This window comes from Pollicipes pollicipes, unplaced genomic scaffold, assembly GCF_011947565.3.
Source record: "Pollicipes pollicipes isolate AB1234 unplaced genomic scaffold, Ppol_2.1 Scaffold_2555;HRSCAF=2994_pilon_pilon_pilon, whole genome shotgun sequence".
Taxonomy (NCBI): Eukaryota; Metazoa; Arthropoda; class Thecostraca; order Pollicipedomorpha; family Pollicipedidae; genus Pollicipes; species Pollicipes pollicipes.
The window spans coordinates 7,512,399-7,532,224 of record NW_023596136.1 but is presented as its reverse complement, the minus strand read 5'-3'; the positions used below and the strand labels follow the sequence as shown (position 1 = coordinate 7,532,224).

The window sequence follows — 19,826 nt, the reverse complement described above, 5'->3', positions numbered from 1 at the left end:
AGCAAATGGAGTCGCTGGTATTTGTAAAGAAAGAGTAGCACGGCGACGAGATCGATCTCTATCTCACTATCTATGAGAGAGAGAGAGCAGAGAGAGAGAGAGAGAGAGAGAGAGAGGAGAGAGAGAGAGAGAGAGAGAGAGCGAGAGAGAGAGAGAGAGAGAGAGAGAGAGAGAGAGAGAGAGAGAGAGAGAGAGAGGAGAGAGAGAGAGAGAGAGAGAGAGAGCAGAGAGAGAGAGAGAGAGAAGAGAGAGAGAGAGAGAGAGAGAGAGAGAGAGAGAGAGAGAGAGAGAGAGAGGAGAGAGAGAGAGAGAGAGAGGAGAGAGAGAGAGAGAGAGAGAGAGAGAGAGAGAGAGAGAGAGAGAGAGGAGGAGAGAAGAGCGAGAGAGAGAGAGAGAGAGAGAGAGAGAAGAGAGAGAGAGAGAGAGAGAGAGAGAGAGAGAGAGAGAGAGAGAGAGAGAGAGAGAGAGAGAGAGAGAGAGAAGAGAGAGAGAGAAGAGAGAGCGAGAGAGAGCGAGAAGAGAGCGAGAGAGAGAGAGAGAGAGAGAGAGAGAGAGAGAGAGACGAGAGAGAGAGAGAGAGGAGAGAGAGAGGAGAGAGGAGAGCGAGAGAGAGGAGAGAGAGAAGAGAGAGAGAGATGAGAAGAGAGAGAGAGAGAGAGAGAGAGCGAAGCGAGAGAGAGAGAGAGAGAGAGAGAGAGAGAGAGAGAGAGAGAGAGAGAGAGAGAGGAAGAGAGTAGCAGAGAGAGAGAGAGAGAGAGCGCGAGATAGAGAGATCCTCTCGGCCTCTCTCTCTCTCTCTCTCTCTCTCTCTCTCTTCTCTCTCTCTCCTCTCTCTCTCTCTTTTTCTCTCTCTCTCTCTCTCTCCTCTCTCTCTCTCTCTCTCTCTCTCTTTACTCTATGCATACTTGATTTTAATGACTGTTTTCATCTACGTCTGAAGATGTTTTTGGATATGCGATGCATCTGAACACATGCCAACCCTTCCGCCATTCATGGGAATCTCTGGTATTCGGATGGTACCTATGGGTTTTGATATCACCACAACATGACATCAGAATGCATTATAACCTGACTAGCAGACTTACCTTGCATTGTGCGTGGCGCATATCCACAGCAGCGTGACGGACAGGCAGCAGGGCGGCCTACGGAAAACAAGGAGACCCGACATCAGCAACTCCTCCCTCACAAACTCTCAGAAGCGAACAAATCAGCGATCAACGCAGATATTACGAAGCAAAAAAGAACCATTTGAAAACAGAGCACCAATCATTGAACAAAATCGTGCAGGACATGTTTCACACAAATGCCTAAAATTTGCAGCTGCTCGTACGCTCAGGCGTGGGATGACCTTCACCGACGAGAGATCAACCCCTGTGCATGGTCCGCCGGCGGGACGGGTGGAGAAGGAGCTAGGGCTGAGCTGCCCTGGCGGCGTTCAATACACCAATCTGGTTGATCGCATTAGCGTTACACGGCTGGTGCGCCCTCGGTCGCCACTGAAAGTCGTAATCGAATCGGCCCCAGATCCTGTTGTGACGGCGCTGCCTCATTACGCGGTTGCCAGATAAGGACCGCTTGCCTGGTCTGCATTACCCGGTTACCAGATAGGGATCACCTGCCTGGTCTGCACTACACGGTTACCAGATAAGGACCGCTTGCCTGGTCTGCATTAAACGGTTACCAGATGAGGACCGCTTGCCTGGTCTGCATGACCCGGTTACCAGATAAGGACCGCTTGCCTGGTCTGCATTACTCGGTTACCAGATACGGATCGTTTGCCCGGTCTGCATTGAACGGTTGCCAGATAAGGACCGCCTGCCTGGTCTGCATTGCACGGTTACCAGATGCGAATCGTTTGCCCGGTCTGCACACGGTTACCAGATCGGGATCGCTTACTCGATTTGCACTACCCTGTTACCGGACTAGGATCGCTTGCGTGGTCTGCTGGGTGTGAATCGTCTTCAACATTTGTCGCATGTCGTTGAAGGTTACCTACACTCGTTGAAAGCACAACTCCACAGACAGAACTGTTCTTTGTTGGCCGTTGTATACCGTGTTGTGAATTCTTGGTGAGGCCTAATTGGGCAAGTCAGAAAGTCCTATTAAAATGCGAAATATGTTTACAAACAGACCACTCGTGTATTGACACGAAGTAAGACCGGTCAAGCAGCCGTCACACTGCGAGCGCCCCGCCCGGCTCGGCGGCCAGGATCTGCCCCGCCCGAACCTGGCACCGACCACAGCGTCTTACGCATGGGCTTGGCCGCCCCCTCTCCCATAGACAGCTCCTGCAGAGCAAGTCACATCAACGGGCTCAGTGAACGCTGTCGAACGCTGTCAACCACAAGATGTGAGGATGCCCAGGTGATGCATGGCGACATGCAAGCAGCTGACGAAAGGAGGGGATCATCGTGGTGGAAGATAATTAAAATGTTCGGGCATTCGAGTTCTCGAGCTCCGCAATTTTTATGATTGCGGACAGCTATAACCTTAAGCTTCATATGTAGCGGTAAAGTTATTGAGAGCACGTCTTCGGCCTTTTGGTAAATGACTTATCAACGAACACCTTTCAAATGAGACAAGCTATCCCACCCCGGGGTAAATTGTATCACATAGTGGGGAAAGTTGTGCTTATGCGCATTTTTCGTACAGTAAGCTGCATCGTAGGCACGCTGAATGCCTTGTGATGTCTGGATCGAATGCGCTCATCTGTGCTATTCCATAATTTGTCGGGGTTGCGATAAAACAAATGTTTGCCCGTTTTATCAATCAGGGTTTGTTTTACGACTACTACCACCTCGGTTTCGGTTGTTCAGGTGCAAATTGTGGATTTCCACGTCCAGGTAATGTAAATCCCGACTTGTTGTCTACGTATCAATAAGCCATGACAAGCACATCGCTCCATGATTGACGGTGGGTTAACACGCGCTTGGGTGGGAGGTCAAATTGGCCCCTACCCCGCGAAGATTTTTCAGAAGTGGTTTCCTAACGGCACAGCGTAGACACGACAAGTTTTGCATGACTGTAGACAATTCGGATTTTTTGTTGCAAGGAAATTCAGAGGTACCTTGTAGGGCCGTTGAGCTACGGTAGACCAAAGTCAGGCCATGGTTTCAGCGAAGCTAATTCCTAGGGAATGCTTTAATTTGATGCAACAACAGAGTGTTAGGCAAAGCCATACATCTCTGAGATACTTTTTTGGCATTTTTACAATGGACTGAGCAAAGCGCATTGACCTAAGGTCGGGTATAAAGATCGGAGCAAGGCCAAAACCAACCAATTTTATTTCTCTAGGGCTTGCCGCATGGGGTAGATTCTGGCGCTCATTTCGAGTTTATTGATGACATGAACCGCATTATGCACCTTCCGTGGATTTCCTAAAAATCAGAAAAGATCATTCACCTAGAATGACCCTGTTCAACAATTTGTTTTAGGAAGATGCTGCCTAGCGTTATCTTTGTCGCCTGTTCAAATGCAAACCTCAAAACAGTCTTGTATTATTTTGGTCAAAAGGCCAAGAAAGGTCACTGATATTATATGAACATGGGAACTTTTGCTTAGAACAGTTCTCTAAGTTGTGGGACGCTGTTAAGAACGACATGGAATTTGACCCTGTTTGAACCTATTTCACTCGAAGTTCACGACCTAGGAACCTCAACCTTTGACCTAAGGGAGTTCACATACGGGTCAATACACTCTGTGAATTTGGTGTCTCTACCTCTCTTAGTTCCTGAGATTTCAGAGGGTCAAATTGTTCCCCATCCGAGCGAAGAGTATCCAACCAGCCACTCGGGTGCATGTTAACACGCGCTCGGGTGAGGGGGCAAATTGACCTCCTCAGAAGGTTTTTCCGGAATGGTTTCCGAACGGCGCAGCGTAGCCGCGCTACATTTTGTGTAACTTGTAGACGATTGAATAGCGGATCGTCTGGCATCAAAAATTAGCTATACCTTGTAAGGTCGACGACCTATGACAGGTCAAAGTCAGGCCATGGTTTCAGCGAAGGCAATTTTTGGGGAATCGTTCAATCTGGTCCGACAACGGAGCGTTAGACGAAGCCATGCCCCTCTGAGATACCTCCTCAGGCAACGCAACAATTGAATGAACAAATCATTGACTTAGGGTCAGGTATGAAGGTAAGACCAAGGTCACAACCGGCCCGTTTTATTACTCTAGGGATTGCTGTATGGAGTAGTTTCTGGTGCTCAGTTCAAATTTATTTATAACAGGAGCCGCATTATAAACCTTCCATGGATCTCTCTAAGGTCAGAACAGGTCACTGACCTAAATGATCCAAGTCAACACTTTGCTTTTAGAAACAAACTTGCCTAGTGTAATCTTTGTCGCTCATTCACATGCAAAACCCCAAGCAGTCTTGTATGACTGGTCGCCATGACCTTCAAAAGGTCAAGAGAGGTCACTGACCTTAACTGAGCATGTGACCTGTTGCTTTGAACAGTTGTCTAGGTTCTAGGGGTCCTTTGAAGACCAACCTAAAATTTGATCTTATTTGAGCCCGAGGTCATGACCCAGGAACCTCAAACTTTGACCTAAGTGAGTTCATGTATGGGTTAGTACACCTACACCTGTCTCTAGCTCTATTAGTTCCTGAGAGCTCGGAGGGGTCAAATTGACCCCCCCCCGAGTGAAGGATATCCAGGCGGCCACCCGGTCGCGTGTTAATCAATAAAATGTTGTCAGTACATTGTATCGATACAACCTGTCCCATGCGCAGCTGATACATGTATCATCCGATCTCTTGGAGGAAAGCTCGCGCTACCCTGAAATCCTTGGCTAGCAGATGCCAAATGCTTTAAAGTATTATGACACGTACAGTTCCTTAATACTTAGTGTAGCATTCAGATTTGTCTCACTGTGCCGTATGCCCTTAAACGCACATTTACACCGATTGCTTTAGTTTTAAACGATGTGCAAAAAACACACTATTCGCGCTGACACCAATACGAGTGCCCGCACGTTACCGGAGGTACACTGAAAGGTAAAGTAAGCCGCTGTACGTCTGTTGAGTGACTCGAGACTGCCATTTGCCGCATATATTTAGAGTAAATTGCCCGGCCCCACATGAACATGACGCAACTCGCCCCTCTCTCCCTCGCCCCTGGAGACTTGGACAAGGACATTTTCAATGTCAGGGACACTGCTCCCTCTCCCGGCGAGGATCGATCGCAAGCCATCGGGAGAGACACAAACCGTTTTTTATAAACTATTGACGTACGATACTTGGCCGGGTGGCACTGAGGAGAGGGAGTTTTTATGCGAGCTGCCGAGGTCACGACTTCCGTCGTCCGGCAATCTCGGTAATCCTTGCCATGTTTCTACAGAGGCAGAATACGTGAGGTAGCATTGATCCTGCCGACCAATGATTCGGTGTCATGCACATACTCTTCCTGCATGCCGTAGACAGACTCGTCATATGTCCCACTCGCCGAGCACTGTTTCGCTGCCGTTCATGAAGTCATCAATGATTCGAAGGTCGTGTTTCGTCCTGTTCGGTCTGTTACTTTTGATCACATTTATGCAATAACACCTCTCAGTGAGCTACTCAGCTATCCCGAGTAAAGCGCAGCTTATCGTGACAAGCTGCGCGTGCAAAAACAATAACACCTCTCAGCGAGCTACTCAGCTATCCCGAGCGAAGCGCAGCTTATCGTGATAAGCTGCGCGTGCAAAAACAAGCCTAACTACACGCTTTGCTCGCTCACCCGCTGGTAAGAGCTGTGCATTCCTGAGCGAAAACTTCGCTCGTACAGGCGCGTATTCGAGGGTATGCCAAGAGAGCCATGCCCCCCCCCCCCCCCCCCCCGAGCGCGGTGGGCATACACACAGCTCACTGTCCCGCTCACTTTATATATACTACCCTCAACAAGAGATACCAGACATACCAGACCATATCCTAGAAATGTCATCCACATGCGCAGGATTTTGGAGAACAGCTGAAATTTTCTTGAAATTGAAAAATGAAAAAAACATTCTCTTGCAGAAAATTTGGGCCATGTACCTGAGCACGCAACTGTGATTCTTCTAAACCAAAGAAGGGCACGTTTAGGTACGGACGTTACCGCCACGCTACAGACTGCTGTCCGCCTTCCCCCCCCCCCCCACACGTTAGCGATATTGCGACCAGATGATAGTGTCAAATGCCTATGGTACCTATCAGGCATGATGTGCCTGGTGACCGTTGCCAGCCTCACACAGGAGTTAGCAAGCTTACAACTGTCACGCCGTTAGAGGCGTCACTGCGCACAAAATACGTTACAATTATTGCAATTTTCGATTTGATGATTTTATCCATTACCTACACTAATCTGCATATAGCTTCGAAAACAGCAAAAATAGGAGCTAAATGCGGCCATACTCCTGCGCTTCAGAATCGCGCTACAATTTTAGCTATCGTCAAGGTATGATCAGGCCGGACAAAGCTGAGGTAGCCTTACTGCACATATTTGTTTTGCCATTTTAAATCGCAGGTCCAAAAGAAGTCATTAAGTTGAAATGTGTCAGCTGCAAAGCCTTATTAACAAATGTGATTTATCAATCATCTTGCTTTGGCCATATTTGGCTTCGGCCACGAGCTTACCTCACATGACCCCGCCCCTGGTGACCAGAGCTGACTTTGAACAGCGCGACTGACCTCGATCCCAAAGAGGGAGGAAACAACTTCGAATTTTCAGGATGATTTGTACCCATTTCTTTTTTTATATAATGTTCGCCCTTAGTATGCTGTAATCACTCCGGGGCTCAGTCATGTCTCTTGATGGATGAGCTGCGTTCTTGTCCGCGTAAGCCTTCCCCGCTTTTGGCCCTGTGCCGGCTCCTCTATGATGGCCGCTGTTGATTTCACAACGAGGAGTACCTCTTTTATAATCATTTTCGAAGTGGATTTTCACTCCACGGTCAAATCAGGTGAGTTTATCCCAATGGATTCATGGTAAAGTCCGGAGTGGGTTCATATCTCTCCATGAATAGCAGAATTTTTTCAGAACTGGTGTAAGAGCACGTAGTGACTATTTACTTCATGCCAACGTATGAAGGTAAGAGCGTGAGGAGTTATTCCCTCCGCCAAAATTTGCGTGTTTCCTTCTATTAAGTGTGTGTTCAATCTTTATTGATAACATATTTAACAACAAGCATTACTGAAACCCCAGGAAAAGTTACGTCAAATAATATCGCTGGGTAGTGCCACTGAAGAGCCGTCAGGTGTCATATTGATCACCGACATTATTTGCTTGGTGCACCAAAAGTGTAGAAAGTAGCTCACAAACCCTGTCGATGGTTATTTTCACCCACGCAAAGATATACATACTTATGACAAAAGCGTAGATCGATATGGTTTGACTCGACCGACAGGCCAACCATAATGGAAATTTTGTGTCTTGGAAAATGCATATAACACTATCGCTGTTCCCAGCTTCTTTTGACTCCAGCGCATGAGATGTGTACCAGGGCATCGATAACTGGTGGAAGTTCCTTTGCTAGCGAGCTTATGAAACCACCAAAGCTTAAAATGATCAACGTATTGCCCAAATAACACGACAAGGCGAAAGACGAGCGCAGAGTGAACTTTACATCGTTTTGCATTCATACATCGCTAGTACAAGCGGTCTTCGCATTATTCCTATTTGAGGTGCATTCCAATTTTGCCCTACCCGAGTGATTAATGCAACAAAGAGCGTTGCCAAAAATGGCGCTGTTTCTTTCCTTGCTTGATAAGAAATAAAACGTAATTTGTAGACTGGTTTGCCTTCCACCTGTCAGAGGTGCTCACTCTATACGAGGTCACACCCTGTCACCATCACATGTCATGTGAAGCCAGCGTCCGGGCGTTAAACGGACATGAACTATTACGCCCATTGGTAATCGTATGGTGTAATTAACACAGTTGTGTGCTAATGACTTCTATGCCAAGCGTGAACCGAAAACAGCGAAAAAATATCCGAGAAGTCTGCCCTTGGCCCGCGACCTTCGTTGCCATGGTAATATGATTCTGAAGTACATGAGCACCATTTTTCATTCGGTGCCTAGTAAACAACTGTACAGATGACGTGGGTACCACAGAGCCTTGCAGTAGTAAAACATTGTATCCTGTAAGCAAGTTTGCGCAACCGGCGACATTGCCAATCACGTGGCGGATGACAGCTCAATAATTTCCGGGTTAGAATGGTCAGGACTATTCCCTCTGAAATCATCCGATCACACGATTGCATCCTAAGGGTCACGAGTGGCGTAACACCACAGGTGGTGCCGAGTTGGGGAATCATATAACGAGTGGCGTAACACCACAGGTGGTGCCGAGTTGGGGAATCATATAACGAGTGGCGCAACACCGCAGGTGGTGCCGAGCTGGGGAATTACCTTTCCCGAAGTGAAGCAAAGCTAAACAAAAAACCTAACGCCATCGCACGGTTAGAACGTACGCAAAAGCCGCACTTCCGTCACCCTTTTACAAGTCCCGTCACCACTGGCCCTTAAAGAGAGACCTAAAGCGCCCGAAAGCAATCAGCCAATTACCACCCAGTCCTCATCAGTGTCTGCGAGGCTTTCATTCACGACTCACGTGCGTCCCATGCCCAGTGAGCGGGACAGTTGGGACCGGATGGCGAACGTAAACGGCGTCGGAAGAGCGTTCTGAAGCCGGCGTCCTCGCCTGTCCGGTGGTGATCCGCCGCTCGCAGGAGGCACGCCCGCCCGTGCTGCCGCGAAGGGCAGCCGGGAGCGTCTGGGCCTGGGAGGCGGTAATCCACCGGTGGCACGGGGCACGCTCGCTCGTGGTACCGCGGCGGACAGCCGGGAGCGTCTGGGCCTGGGAGGCGGTAATCCACCGGTGGCACGGGGCGCGCTCGCCCGTGCTACCGCGGCGGACAGCCGGGAACGTCTGAGCCTGGGAGGAGACGCCACCGCTCAGGCGTTCGTGCCGGACCGGACGTGTACACGCGCTCGGCGTCAGGAACTGTGCAGCCAGGGAGCGGCGAGGTGACAGATTATGAGTGCAAAGCGGGGAGAGAGGCACGGAGTGGTAGAAGCTGGCGGATTCCAAGGAGCGAACAGCCGGTGGGGTACGGGAGATGCGGAGGCCGTGTAGTTGGGTACGGGGGATGCGGAGTCCGTGCAGTTGGGTGTGGGGAATGTTGAGTCCGTGTAGTTGGGTGCGGGGGATGCGGAGTCCGTGTAGTTGGGTACAATGGATGCGGAGGCCGTGTAGTTGGGTATGGGGGATGCGGAGTCCGTGCAGTTCGGCACAAGGGATGCGGAGGCAGTGTAGTTAGGTATAGGGGGGGGGGGGGGGGGGGGGGTGCGGAGGCCGGGTGGTTGTGTACGGGGATGCGGAGTCCGTGCAGTTGGGTACGGGGGACGCGGAGGCCGTGCAGTTGGGTACAAGGGATGCGGAGGCCGTGTAGTTGGGCATGGGGATGCGGAGGCCGGGCGGTTGTGTACGGGGTACGCGGAGGCCGTGTAGTTGGGTACTAGGGATGCAGAGGCCGTGTAATTGGATACAAGGGATGCGGAGGCCGTGTAGTTGGGTACGGGGGATGCCCAGTCCGTTTAGTTGTGTACAAGGTATGCGGAGGCCATGTGGTCGGGTACGGGGGATGCGGAGGTCGGGTAGTTGTGATAAGGCGTGGCGGGCCCACTCCGGCAGCGAGTCTGCTGCCTGGACGAACACGACACCGAGCCGGTACAGCCACCCCTCGTGTACACCAGAGCAGCGCCGCCCGCCGCCGGTCAGCAGAGCCCCCCCCCCCCCCCCCCAGCGCGCTGCGTCATCCGTCCGCCGTCGGTGAGCAGCGGGCCCCGCCCTTCCCCCGCGTTGTCGCCCGCCCGCCGTCCGCTGGGCCACACGGTGCAAGCTTCCCGCAGATAAGGACTTGTCTGGTAACGCCCGCGCTGGGTCGCAGCCAGCCCCGTCAAGGCCGTCCTGCCACAATGAGAGCTGTTCTCTCTTTGACGCCCACATGCTGAGTTACCTACGCAATACAGCAGGCAAGGAAACTAGGCTTGATTGGCGCGAAGTTCGAATGCGTTTGGACAGGATCCGGCTCACCGCGTCATGACGCCTCTCCCAGAATAGTCCAGAATACAGGGCAATGCCATTCAAGGTGTATTTAGCACGCAAACTCCCGGTAGCCGCACGCGATCGATGGAAATCAACTGGCGCGTTCACCAGCTACCAGCGAGATCCAGCCGACACCCACCCAAACACCGACATAACAAGCGAGCAGGCAGCTGTGACTTGATCATCATTGGTGGCGGCGCGCACAGCGAGCGCGGGCAGACAATACAAATGGGACTACCGGCCGTCAGCTGGGCACTGTCTGCAAGAACCCGATCAGACACAGTCTCAGCCTCACCCCGCGCCACGCACACACACGCACGCTCCACATGAACATCTTTATTTACACGCAATGATACTTACACGTGAATATATGGAACGCCTCGTTTCTAGACACCGCAGACGGACTGTTGGCGCTTGAGGTCCCGGAGGGGGGCGGGGGCGGGACTGGTGCCGCCCCGTCGGTGTTGGCGGCGCTCCGGTGCGCGTGGCGCGGCAGGCGGCACGCTCAGACCGCCCATCACTCGCCGGCAGAACACCGTCACGCGGGGCAAAACGGAGCCAAAACAGGGGTATGAATATCAGAGAGCACGTGACCCAGGGAGGGAACCGACAGAACTATAGTGAAACCAAATCAATCACTTGGGAGCAATAAAGAGAAGTCAGAAAGCACAGAGAGCACCAGAAAAGAGCACAAAGCGATTGACGGGGAGGTGAGGAAGGGACAGAGCGGAGCGGCGGACTGGGGCGGCCACCCGCTTATCACAGAGCTCGGCGTCCGTCGAGGCCGGTCATTTGACCAGACCGTTCTTCTTGGCCTGGATCTCGTAGATAAGCAAGCGCCACATTTTCACCACGAACACGTCGGCCTCCTCGTCCAGTACCTGCCGGGCGGGGCGGGAGGGGGCGGCAGCGTCAGACGTCGGACCCGCGCCGGCGCCGGCCCGTCGGGGACGTCCGTCGCCGGCTCCCGTGCCGTGGCGGGCGGAGCGCGGCAGCCGGCTGGTCCAGCGGTGGCGACCAGCCGAGCTATCAGTCACGGCCGGCGCTCAGAGCACCGACGAACGAGACCGGCCGCGCCCGGCAGGCAAACAGCGCTCAATTACGGTAATCTGAGAGTCGGGACTACGGGCGACGGAGACGGCTAGCTTATCACGCTGACGTCACATGTGCGAGGATCGACCGTGCTTCCTAGAAGAAGAGTACTCAAAACAATGGCCGGGAAGGTCTGATCAATCTCATACGTCTGGGGAGCAAGATGTGCACAGGAGCCAGGCACACCCGTATTTTATTTTTCTCATACCCCACGTGGAACTAAGTTCGTCAGCTCCACGCCAGCAGCGAACGATGAGGCAATGAGGCGATCTCGGGAAGGCTGCATTGTATTCGGCACACGTCTGTAACGCCGGAGCGGCGGGCGGCGGCATGACTCACCATCTGTACATCGTCCAAGATGGCCTGCGGCGTGCTGCCCACCAGGATCTTGGAGCAGATGAACTCCACGAGCGTGGGCTCCGGCTCGCCGATATACTCTGCGATCTTCTTACTGATCCACGGCCGTATCCGGCGCTCCATCAGAGTCTGAAACAGCGACATCACGTCGCGTCACCGGCCGATCGGGTTCAGCCCCATATATACATACAGCACACAACCGCCGTAGGCAGCCTAAGGACGGCTGCCGAGCCGGGAATGACGTGGCGACGTCAGAGGGCCCGGCACAGAGAGAGGTCCGCGTCACTGGCGAATGAGATCAGAGGCAGAGCGCCATCAGGCCCTAGTGCGGTCTGTGATGTGTGCATCGGTGCTGGCAGACCTGACGCCAGTATGTGCGGCCGGAATGACTCACGTTATCGACGGCGTCCCAGTCGACGGTGTAGCTGAACAGCTCCTCCTTGCCGGTGGGGATCTTCTCGATCAGCGACTTGACGGCGCGCTTCTTCTCCTCCTTCTTTTTGGTGTCGTCGTCGTGATCTGGAGCGGAAGGCCGACATCACTGCCTGAGACACTGCCTGAGACAGGCGCGCTGCCCCAGAGGTCCGCCCGTATACGTCACAGTCACCGCCTGTTGACTGAGTGGCAGCGACACACCATCAACGCAGTCGCGTGCTTGTTATGTCCAAACAAGTCACATATTTATCGGTCTTCTTCCTGAGGCCTTTCGCGGTCATATCTGGTCGCACCCGTATTTAATAATTTCATCGCAACAAGCTTGATAAAGTCGCTTGATTACTTTGTCTTCATCAATTCGACATAAAAATGCGCATGAAGAAAGCTATTTAAGGATATTTGTATGGCCACGTTATGAAAGCACATGCCAACATTTACGCAGAAGCGTCGGGTCCACAGAGCCAGGCGAAGGATCCCTGCTCCTCACCTAGCGGCACCAGCTTCCGCTTCTTCTTCTGGTGGCCGTCATCGTCGTCCTGGTTGAACACGTCCTTGACGTCGAGCTTCTTCTTTTTGCCACCAGCCGCGCCGGTGGCGGCGGTGGCTGCGGTGGTGGCGGCGCGGGCGGCGTCCGGCGGGCCAGCCGGCGTGACAGGCGTGGCCGGACCGCGTGGCGTCACCTCCACAGAGCGCGTGGTCGACTCTGCGGCCACACAGACTGGCGTCACACACGGCTGGCGCCGCATGCACCGCACGAGCCGGCCGGCATCGGCCCGCGCCGCTGATCGGACCCGCCGGCAGGTCCTAGAGACCGCAGTCCCCTGCTCAGATCAGCTAGCCGATATGACGAACGAGGTGCCGCCCGACTGGCGCTAAAGCCGACCCACCCCTGAATGGCGCGCCACCGACCTGCCCGGCTGGAGAGGGGCGTGGCGCCGGCCATCAGGCTGTCCTCGGGCGGCGGCGGCGGTGACGGCGAACGGCCGCCGTCGCTGGAGACCGCCCGCTCGGGCGACGGTGGCGCCGGCGGCGGCGGCGGGCTGGCCGCCAGCTCCACCACCGGCGGCGACGGCGCGCGCTCCGGCTTCACCCGCAGCCGCGGCCGGTACTGCTGCTCCCGCTCGGCGCGTTGCTGCAGCGGCGGCGCGCGGTCAGGCCACACGACAGCCAGGCAACCAGGCACAGCCAACAGCCAACCACCCGGAAAAGCGAGGCGGTCTGTCCAGCCAGCCAGCCAGCCAGCCAGCCAGCCCACCAACCAAATAACCAGCGATCACGCACAGTCAACTCAAACTGCAACGCTGGCCGCACCCGCGGGCGAGTCCAACATCACATGTCCGCACACAAATCAAACAACGTCCACACGCGACAAGGACTTCAGAATTCACGAACATACAATGGTAATAGCATTCCATCTTCAGCAGCCTTTGCTTGTTACCAAATGATGGCTACGAAGTTTTAACCCCCCATCCCAAGGTCCGAGACCCCCAGCGCAGGCAGCTTTGGTCGGCGAGCGAGCCCGTACCACTCACCCGTTCATACTCGGCGCTCGGGTCATTATGGCCCTCCGCCTGGATGCGCGTGCGCAGCTCGTCCAGCTCCTCCTTCTCTCGTTGGCTGTCACGCGCGTCCTCCTCGGCCTCGCGCTCGCGCGCCGCCAGACGGCGCTGCAGCTCACGACCCCTGCAAAACGCCGGGCCCGTCAGCCACGGCCATCTCCCATCGGAGCGCTGCAGCATTCCAAAATTCATCCCGTAGGGTGTGCAGGGTGTAAATATACATTCACGCTACCAGAGCCCTGGCTCTTCGGCGATCCCCGCGCGCAATTCGTCGGCGCTAAACCGTTGCCCTTTGACCCCGACCTAGACATCTGACCTACTCAGCCCATTTCTCAGGCCCGAGGCTCATAGATACCGGTTTGACAGCCGCCCGGTTCCATGCTAATTGGCCGATTTTGAGCAAGGGGAGGGACCACAGGCAGTGAGACCGAAGCAGAGGCGCTAAAGCATTACAAAATATCGACATCCCTGCCACACAAATGGCCGAATATTAGAACACTGGACCACTCGCTCTGGGACTGGGCACTACAGCCTGGGCCACCTCTCATCGGACCACCGGCACTGGGTCCCTCCACCTGCCCGTTCAACTCCGTACAGGATCACAAACATCGCTGTCCGTGTGTAACGTCCCGCCTAGATTTGAATGGCTTACTTGTAATATTTAGGATCGTCCTTTTCATCATCATAATCTTCAAGAAACTCTTTAAGCTTCTTGGCTTCCCTCTGCGCCTCGTTCTCGCGCTGTTTTTCGCGTTCAGCTTCCTTCTTTACGTCGCGCTGACGCTTTTGCTCCCGGGTCTCCCAGTTGCGAAGCCGCTCCTGAAATAATCGTCCACGCGGTAAGGTCAAGTTCGACACGGCAAGACCCTCCACGGCACTACGCAACAAAACGAATGCACAAGAGAATACACCCCAATGACAGGTGTGGTTGTTTTGATTTGGCGTGTTTGAGACAGAGCCAACCACAGCCGCGCGCCACCAAAGTCCCGCGGTCACCTGGTAGGCAGCCTCCTTCTCGCGCGCCTTGCGGTCCAGCTTCTTGCGCTCCTTGGCCTCCTCCTCCTCCTCCTTCTCGCGCTTGAGGTCGCGGTCGGACTTGCGCGGGGTCGCCTCCTCCTCACGTGACCTGGCCACATCGTCGCCCCGCGTCACGATGTCCCTGTTCGAGTCACGCCCACTGTCCACCACTGGCGGCGGCGGCAGTGCGCCACAGTAACCGGTGCGTGGCTACATGCGTACATGAGCCACACAGCGTACATGAGCGTCTTGACATGAATGTTGGACGACTGCATAGCATCTAATGGCATCTGACCATCTAATCCATGGGCCCCGCAGCGACCGAAAATCGCGCACGCAAACGATATCCGCACAGCAGACGTGCATTGGTCTGTGTCTGTGGCTGTGGCTGTATAGCGCTGTGGTCGGTACGGCGCCAGCTGGGCTTGCCCAGTCCCCCTCAGCGTGAACACCGGCATCCAGCGGCGACACTCCCGACCGGGCGGCCCTGCCGCTGAGGTGAGGACGCCCAGTCCCCCTCAGCGTGAACACCCACCGAGCGGCGACACTCTCGACCGGGCGGCCCTGCCGCTGAGGTGAGGACGCAGTAACTTCAGCGTGCGTGGCAACGACCTCTCGCGGGCGGCCTGCCGCTGAGGTGAGGACGCCCAGTCCCCCTCAGCGTGAAACCGGCCACCGAGCGGCACATCTCGACCGGGCGGCCCTGCGCTGGAGAGGACGCCGTCCCTCGCGTAACACCGGCGCCGACGCTCTCGACCGGGCGGCGCTGCCGCTGAGGTGAGGCCGCCGGCGCTGGCGGCCGTCCATCTCACCTGGAGCGGCGCTTGTGCTCCTGCGGCCGGTTGGAGCGCGCCCGGCCCGAGGAGGGTGTGGTGGCCGCCGAGGTCGCCTCGCTGGCCGGACTGCGGCTGCGCGAGCGGCGACGCGCGGCCGCTGGTGGCGACCGCTCCGGCCGGCTGCGCTGCGCCTGCGGCGCCGGGACCTCGCGCCGCCGCCGACTAGGAGGGCGTCGAGTCGCGGTCGGGCCGCTCGCGGCGCGTGCGCTCCTTCTCCTCCTCCTGCCTCTGCGTCAGAGGTGGGCGGCGGTGAGCGGCGGGACGGCGGGCGGCGCGTCTCGGGGCCGGCACCAGGTACGCCCGCTCACCACGGCCGCCGCTCGCTGGGCCGGCCCCGACCGGTGGCGGGGAGGCCGCGGCCGCCAGTCAAAGAGCGACGAGCCGCGCCGTGCAGCGCCCCCTCACACGGACAAAACGCCGGGCGCGCGACACCCCACTCATGGCAGCACTGTGCCTCCGTGGCACGGCGACTGAGTAACGAGACCAGCTGACTGAGCATGGAACTGCCAGGCGCGACTTGGCGCTCTATGACTAAGGCCATGGAATGGATATGGACACTATGAAAACAAGCATCCTACAATGAAACAAATATAACAGTTGAGCAGGTGCGTGGTGTAACTTAGCTACCTAAAAATGTGTGTAGAAATAAAGGATTCACTTGTTTTAAATAATCCAACACAAGCAATAACAAAATGCACCACAAACAGCAAGGAATGAGCAGTGACAGATAGTGTAGGTTTTTGTCACCGGCCAGCAACATGAAGGCAACGAACGTGAAAAGTGCGAACAATGGGTTAAGCCTGTGTAAATAGCAGTGTTGCTTATTTAGACTAGCCCCCCCCCCCCCCCTCCCCTCACACGCACTAAAAAGGCTAGACGCATAATAAATACCAAACCCCTAGTTCCTTTTTTCAAAAGGGAACGCCGTAATTCGAGGTGATGTTCAAACCAATTCGAACACTAATACCGAAGACTTGGTGAACGGGCTTAAGTTCGCAGCGCCGTGCCACCCCGCCCTGAGAGCTGTGCCGCACTGCTGGTAACACTGTGGCGCACAGCTCTCCAAAACAAACACAGCCCAGCAAAACCTACCACCTAAACATCTGCACAGTGGATTGAATAGTTGTAAGAACGGAGAAGTCACACTTAACTTTTCATATGAGGCTACAAACATTTTTGGGAGGGGCAGCAAATGCCCCTGAACCAATTCCCCAACTAGAGCATTTACTTTAGCTTACGTCAGTCTTTGTCCACCGTACAAATCTGAGCTCGGCTTTTATGGCGTGTCTTAACCGGCTTAGTGCAGTATGACGGGGCAGCGGAGGCCTCTGGGCCGGCCAGCGCTCGGGTTTGGTGCGCGATGTCAGCTGATGAGGGCCATGTTTGTTTACCTGATTGCTGCCAATAACCGGCGATGATTCGGCGACGCGTTGAACACCCTAGGTGCATCACAAAAGGCATACGGACAGGGGAGGGACACGGCTGAAAGCTGAGACGGGTTCATGTCACGTGGCCGCCGCACACCGGTGGGCCTGGCCGGCCGGGGGCCCGGACCAGACGGCAGGAGCCGACCCGCCCATCAGGCCGCGGCTGGGGCCACGCGCACGCGACACGTCGCCAGTGCCCGCAGAGACACAGCCGCCCACCCAGCGCACCAGCATCGACACCAATAGGAGCATTCAACAGAGAAGGGCTAGAGCATGTTGCAATGCACACTACCAACTTCGGGGCGCTGCACTGGGGGACCACAGGCAATGGCGGCCGATGGCTGAAACAGAGACGAAAAGCAAAACAAAAATTTGCATTTAGGAAGCCAATTTTCGTCGGAGTTTTAGGAGACAGCGCGCAAAGCCTTGTTCCCGCAATAGAATGACTGGAATACAGGACGGTACCCTGACAGCTCATGAAAAACAAGTCGTGCGGAATGTACCAGCTACACGCGTGGCGTTCGTATCGCACTTTCTTACCTGGTGCCCGTCTAAACTTCTCAACATGTTCTACGAAGAAATCTTGTGCCTTTGCGCAGACTTTCTCACCACAAATCGCTTACAATGGCATCTGCCGATTAGCCGTAACGGTTGGCTCATGTCAAGGGCAGCTCATGAACTGTGGCGCCAAACAGGGTGAAACAGAACCACAGAACAACACCGGCAAAATGAGCGGCGGTGGAGGGCTGACCCCGAGCCCGAACGAGAGGCGGCCCTGCGGTGCGGGTCCCTGAGGTAGCTCCGTGCCCAATGCCCGGTCCCGGGGCGGCGGCCGGGGAGCGGCGGAGCGCGGCGCGTGCGGTGCCCGGCCCTAGAGCGGCGGCGCCGACACCGGCTACCGCCGCCCGCCGGGAGTCTACTCACCGATGCCGGACGCGCCTCTCACGGCCTCTCACACGGCACACCCAATCGGAGCCTAGGTCCGAGAATTGCCAAACTCGCGTCACGCAGTCGATACCGGGCGCGGGCCGGGCCGGACCGTCACGGGCCGTCACGGACCGTCACGGGCCGTCACGGACCGTCACGGGCCGTCCCGGACCGTCACGGCCCGTCACGGACCGCCGCGGCCCGCGCCCCGCACAGTGGCATGGGCAGGCGACACCGGAACAGTGGCGCAGCGCCGGAGAGCACCGCGCAGGCGGTCCCGCCACTGGGGCGGCACGCCGCACCGACACACCGAGCGCCACAGACAGAGAGGCAGAACCAGAGCGAGGCGGCCCGGCGGACGGCCGGCCGCACTCCCACACCGACGGCGCGCGACACACGGGCACCGGACCACGCCGGCCTCACACCTACCTTCATCTGGTCACGGAATTTGCCGATCTCGCGCGAGATCAAGTCCTTCTTGTCCTCCTCCACCTCCATGCCCTCGAGGTTCTGCCGGAACCAAGGGTTAAATCAGTGTGCCCATCACATTGCTATGTGGGGGTTTCACGACAAACTCGTGTACCAAACACGGAAATGTAGCATATTTTGGGCGAGATTGTATGCATGGTTGCCTTAAATTAGCGACGCCATTATCAGCTAGGTTAAAACAGCGACCGCTTAGATTAACCCAATGATAATGTGATAAGAGTACACCATGCAATCTCAAGCAATCAAATGAAGTTCATCCTTTGTCAATCGTCATCACTTTTTAGACCTGCATCAGGTTGATGCGTTTCAAGAATGTCTAGCCCGTTATAACCTTACATGTGACCATGCCCAAAAGTGCGAGGCTACAGCTCCGTGACCACTGAGAGCACACATCTGCGGACTATGCGACGTTCAACTATTTATTCTAAACTGTATGTAGAATTATGGTGGAATGCCTCAAATTCTAAAAGAATATCTGCCAGATGTCCGACAGCGGGATGTCCAACTACGGATCACCGTGTGTGCGCTGTAACGGAGAAGACGTGCGCCCAGTCAACGAAACACTGGGTAATAAATAACAATCATGACAGAAAGTAAGGCATTCCACACATAATACGAAGATAACGCAAACAAAAACCAACACAAAAAAGACTATAACGACTTCTCAAGACTACGCTACGAAAAGACGACACATGCTTTATTACGTCAAGGCTCAGTGACTGAATGCGGAGCTCGCTACCAGCCATGCCCGGCAAGCGTCATGCACGAGCTCGAACGACACGGCGGAAACCGACAAGCGAGCGCCGAGCAGCGTCGAGGCAGCAGGTGAGCCGTTTACCAGCGCGGTCACGCGTCAGCGGCGTGATTTCTGGCTCTCTATCTCTATCGTTAACTAGATCCAATCAAGCGCGGGACTTCCGGTGGGGGGGGGGGGGGGGGGTCTTCACGGGACGGGGCGCGGTCCGGCGGGGGCGCGCCCACTCACCGCCGGCTGGTCGTCGACGGTCAGCGTGTTCTTGCTGAGCTCGATGACCTTCTCCTGGGCGCGCTGCCGGCTCGACTCGCGCTCCCCTGCGGGTGCGGCGCAGACACCGGTCAGGCCCGGCCGGAACGGCAACCCCGCCATACTCCGCCGTGCTGACGCTGCTCCCCCTCCCACCCACCTGCACTGCCGCTTCGACGCCTGATAAGCTGGAGCAAATACAAAACTAGAACGTTGCTTTCAAACCCAGTCACCCCGCACCGCATCAAAATCATTGCTGGTTTTCCGTCGTACATGACCGGTAACGTCGGATCGAACAGGGTCACACAAAGCTTTAAGGCCACGTGACTTTTCGAAACGTGCGCAAAAAGGAGTTAACTCCAGTCAAATGTTTTCATTATGCAACTGCGCGAGGTAGCTTTTAAGTCATCTAATAAGTCATTATCAACTTGACCCTGAACTCTCTCAATACCATCACTGAGTTAATGTCATCTTGCTTCATGGTGAACTAATCGCGCGGATGCTTGCGGGTTTGACGGTAAACGACCTTGATCTCCAATAGCACGTTCAGAGACCACGAACGACGGGCAAGCAAAGTGGATGGCCGATCCCCCGGTGAGATCGCGTAGTCCT

At 55.3% G+C, this 19,826-nt stretch overlaps 2 protein-coding genes across 2 annotated transcripts in view; both read right to left on the bottom strand.

Annotated features, from left to right (window-relative positions):
* The window catches only part of LOC119108065 (gamma-aminobutyric acid receptor alpha-like), a 46,026-nt gene extending 37,299 nt beyond the window's left edge, over positions 1-8,727 (bottom strand). Inside the window, exon 1 of the mRNA XM_037231648.1 lies at positions 8,576-8,727. Within this exon, the coding sequence (XP_037087543.1) occupies positions 8,576-8,586 (11 nt within the window). The 5' untranslated portion in view covers positions 8,587-8,727. The remainder of the gene's footprint in view (positions 1-8,575) is intronic.
* Positions 8,728-10,094: 1,367 nt separating this feature from the next.
* On the bottom strand, positions 10,095-19,282 carry LOC119108054 (RNA-binding protein 25; the record flags this gene model as incomplete). Its single annotated transcript, XM_037231638.1, is given in 13 exon segments — positions 10,095-10,953; positions 11,504-11,650; positions 11,916-12,040; positions 12,444-12,659; positions 12,866-12,917; positions 12,957-13,088; positions 13,489-13,639; positions 14,168-14,334; positions 14,512-14,641; positions 15,345-15,469; positions 15,534-15,596; positions 18,152-18,232; positions 19,197-19,282. Coding segments are annotated over 13 exon segments (1,568 nt in total), but the record flags the coding sequence as incomplete, so codon positions are not given.
* Positions 19,283-19,826: the final 544 nt, after the last annotated feature.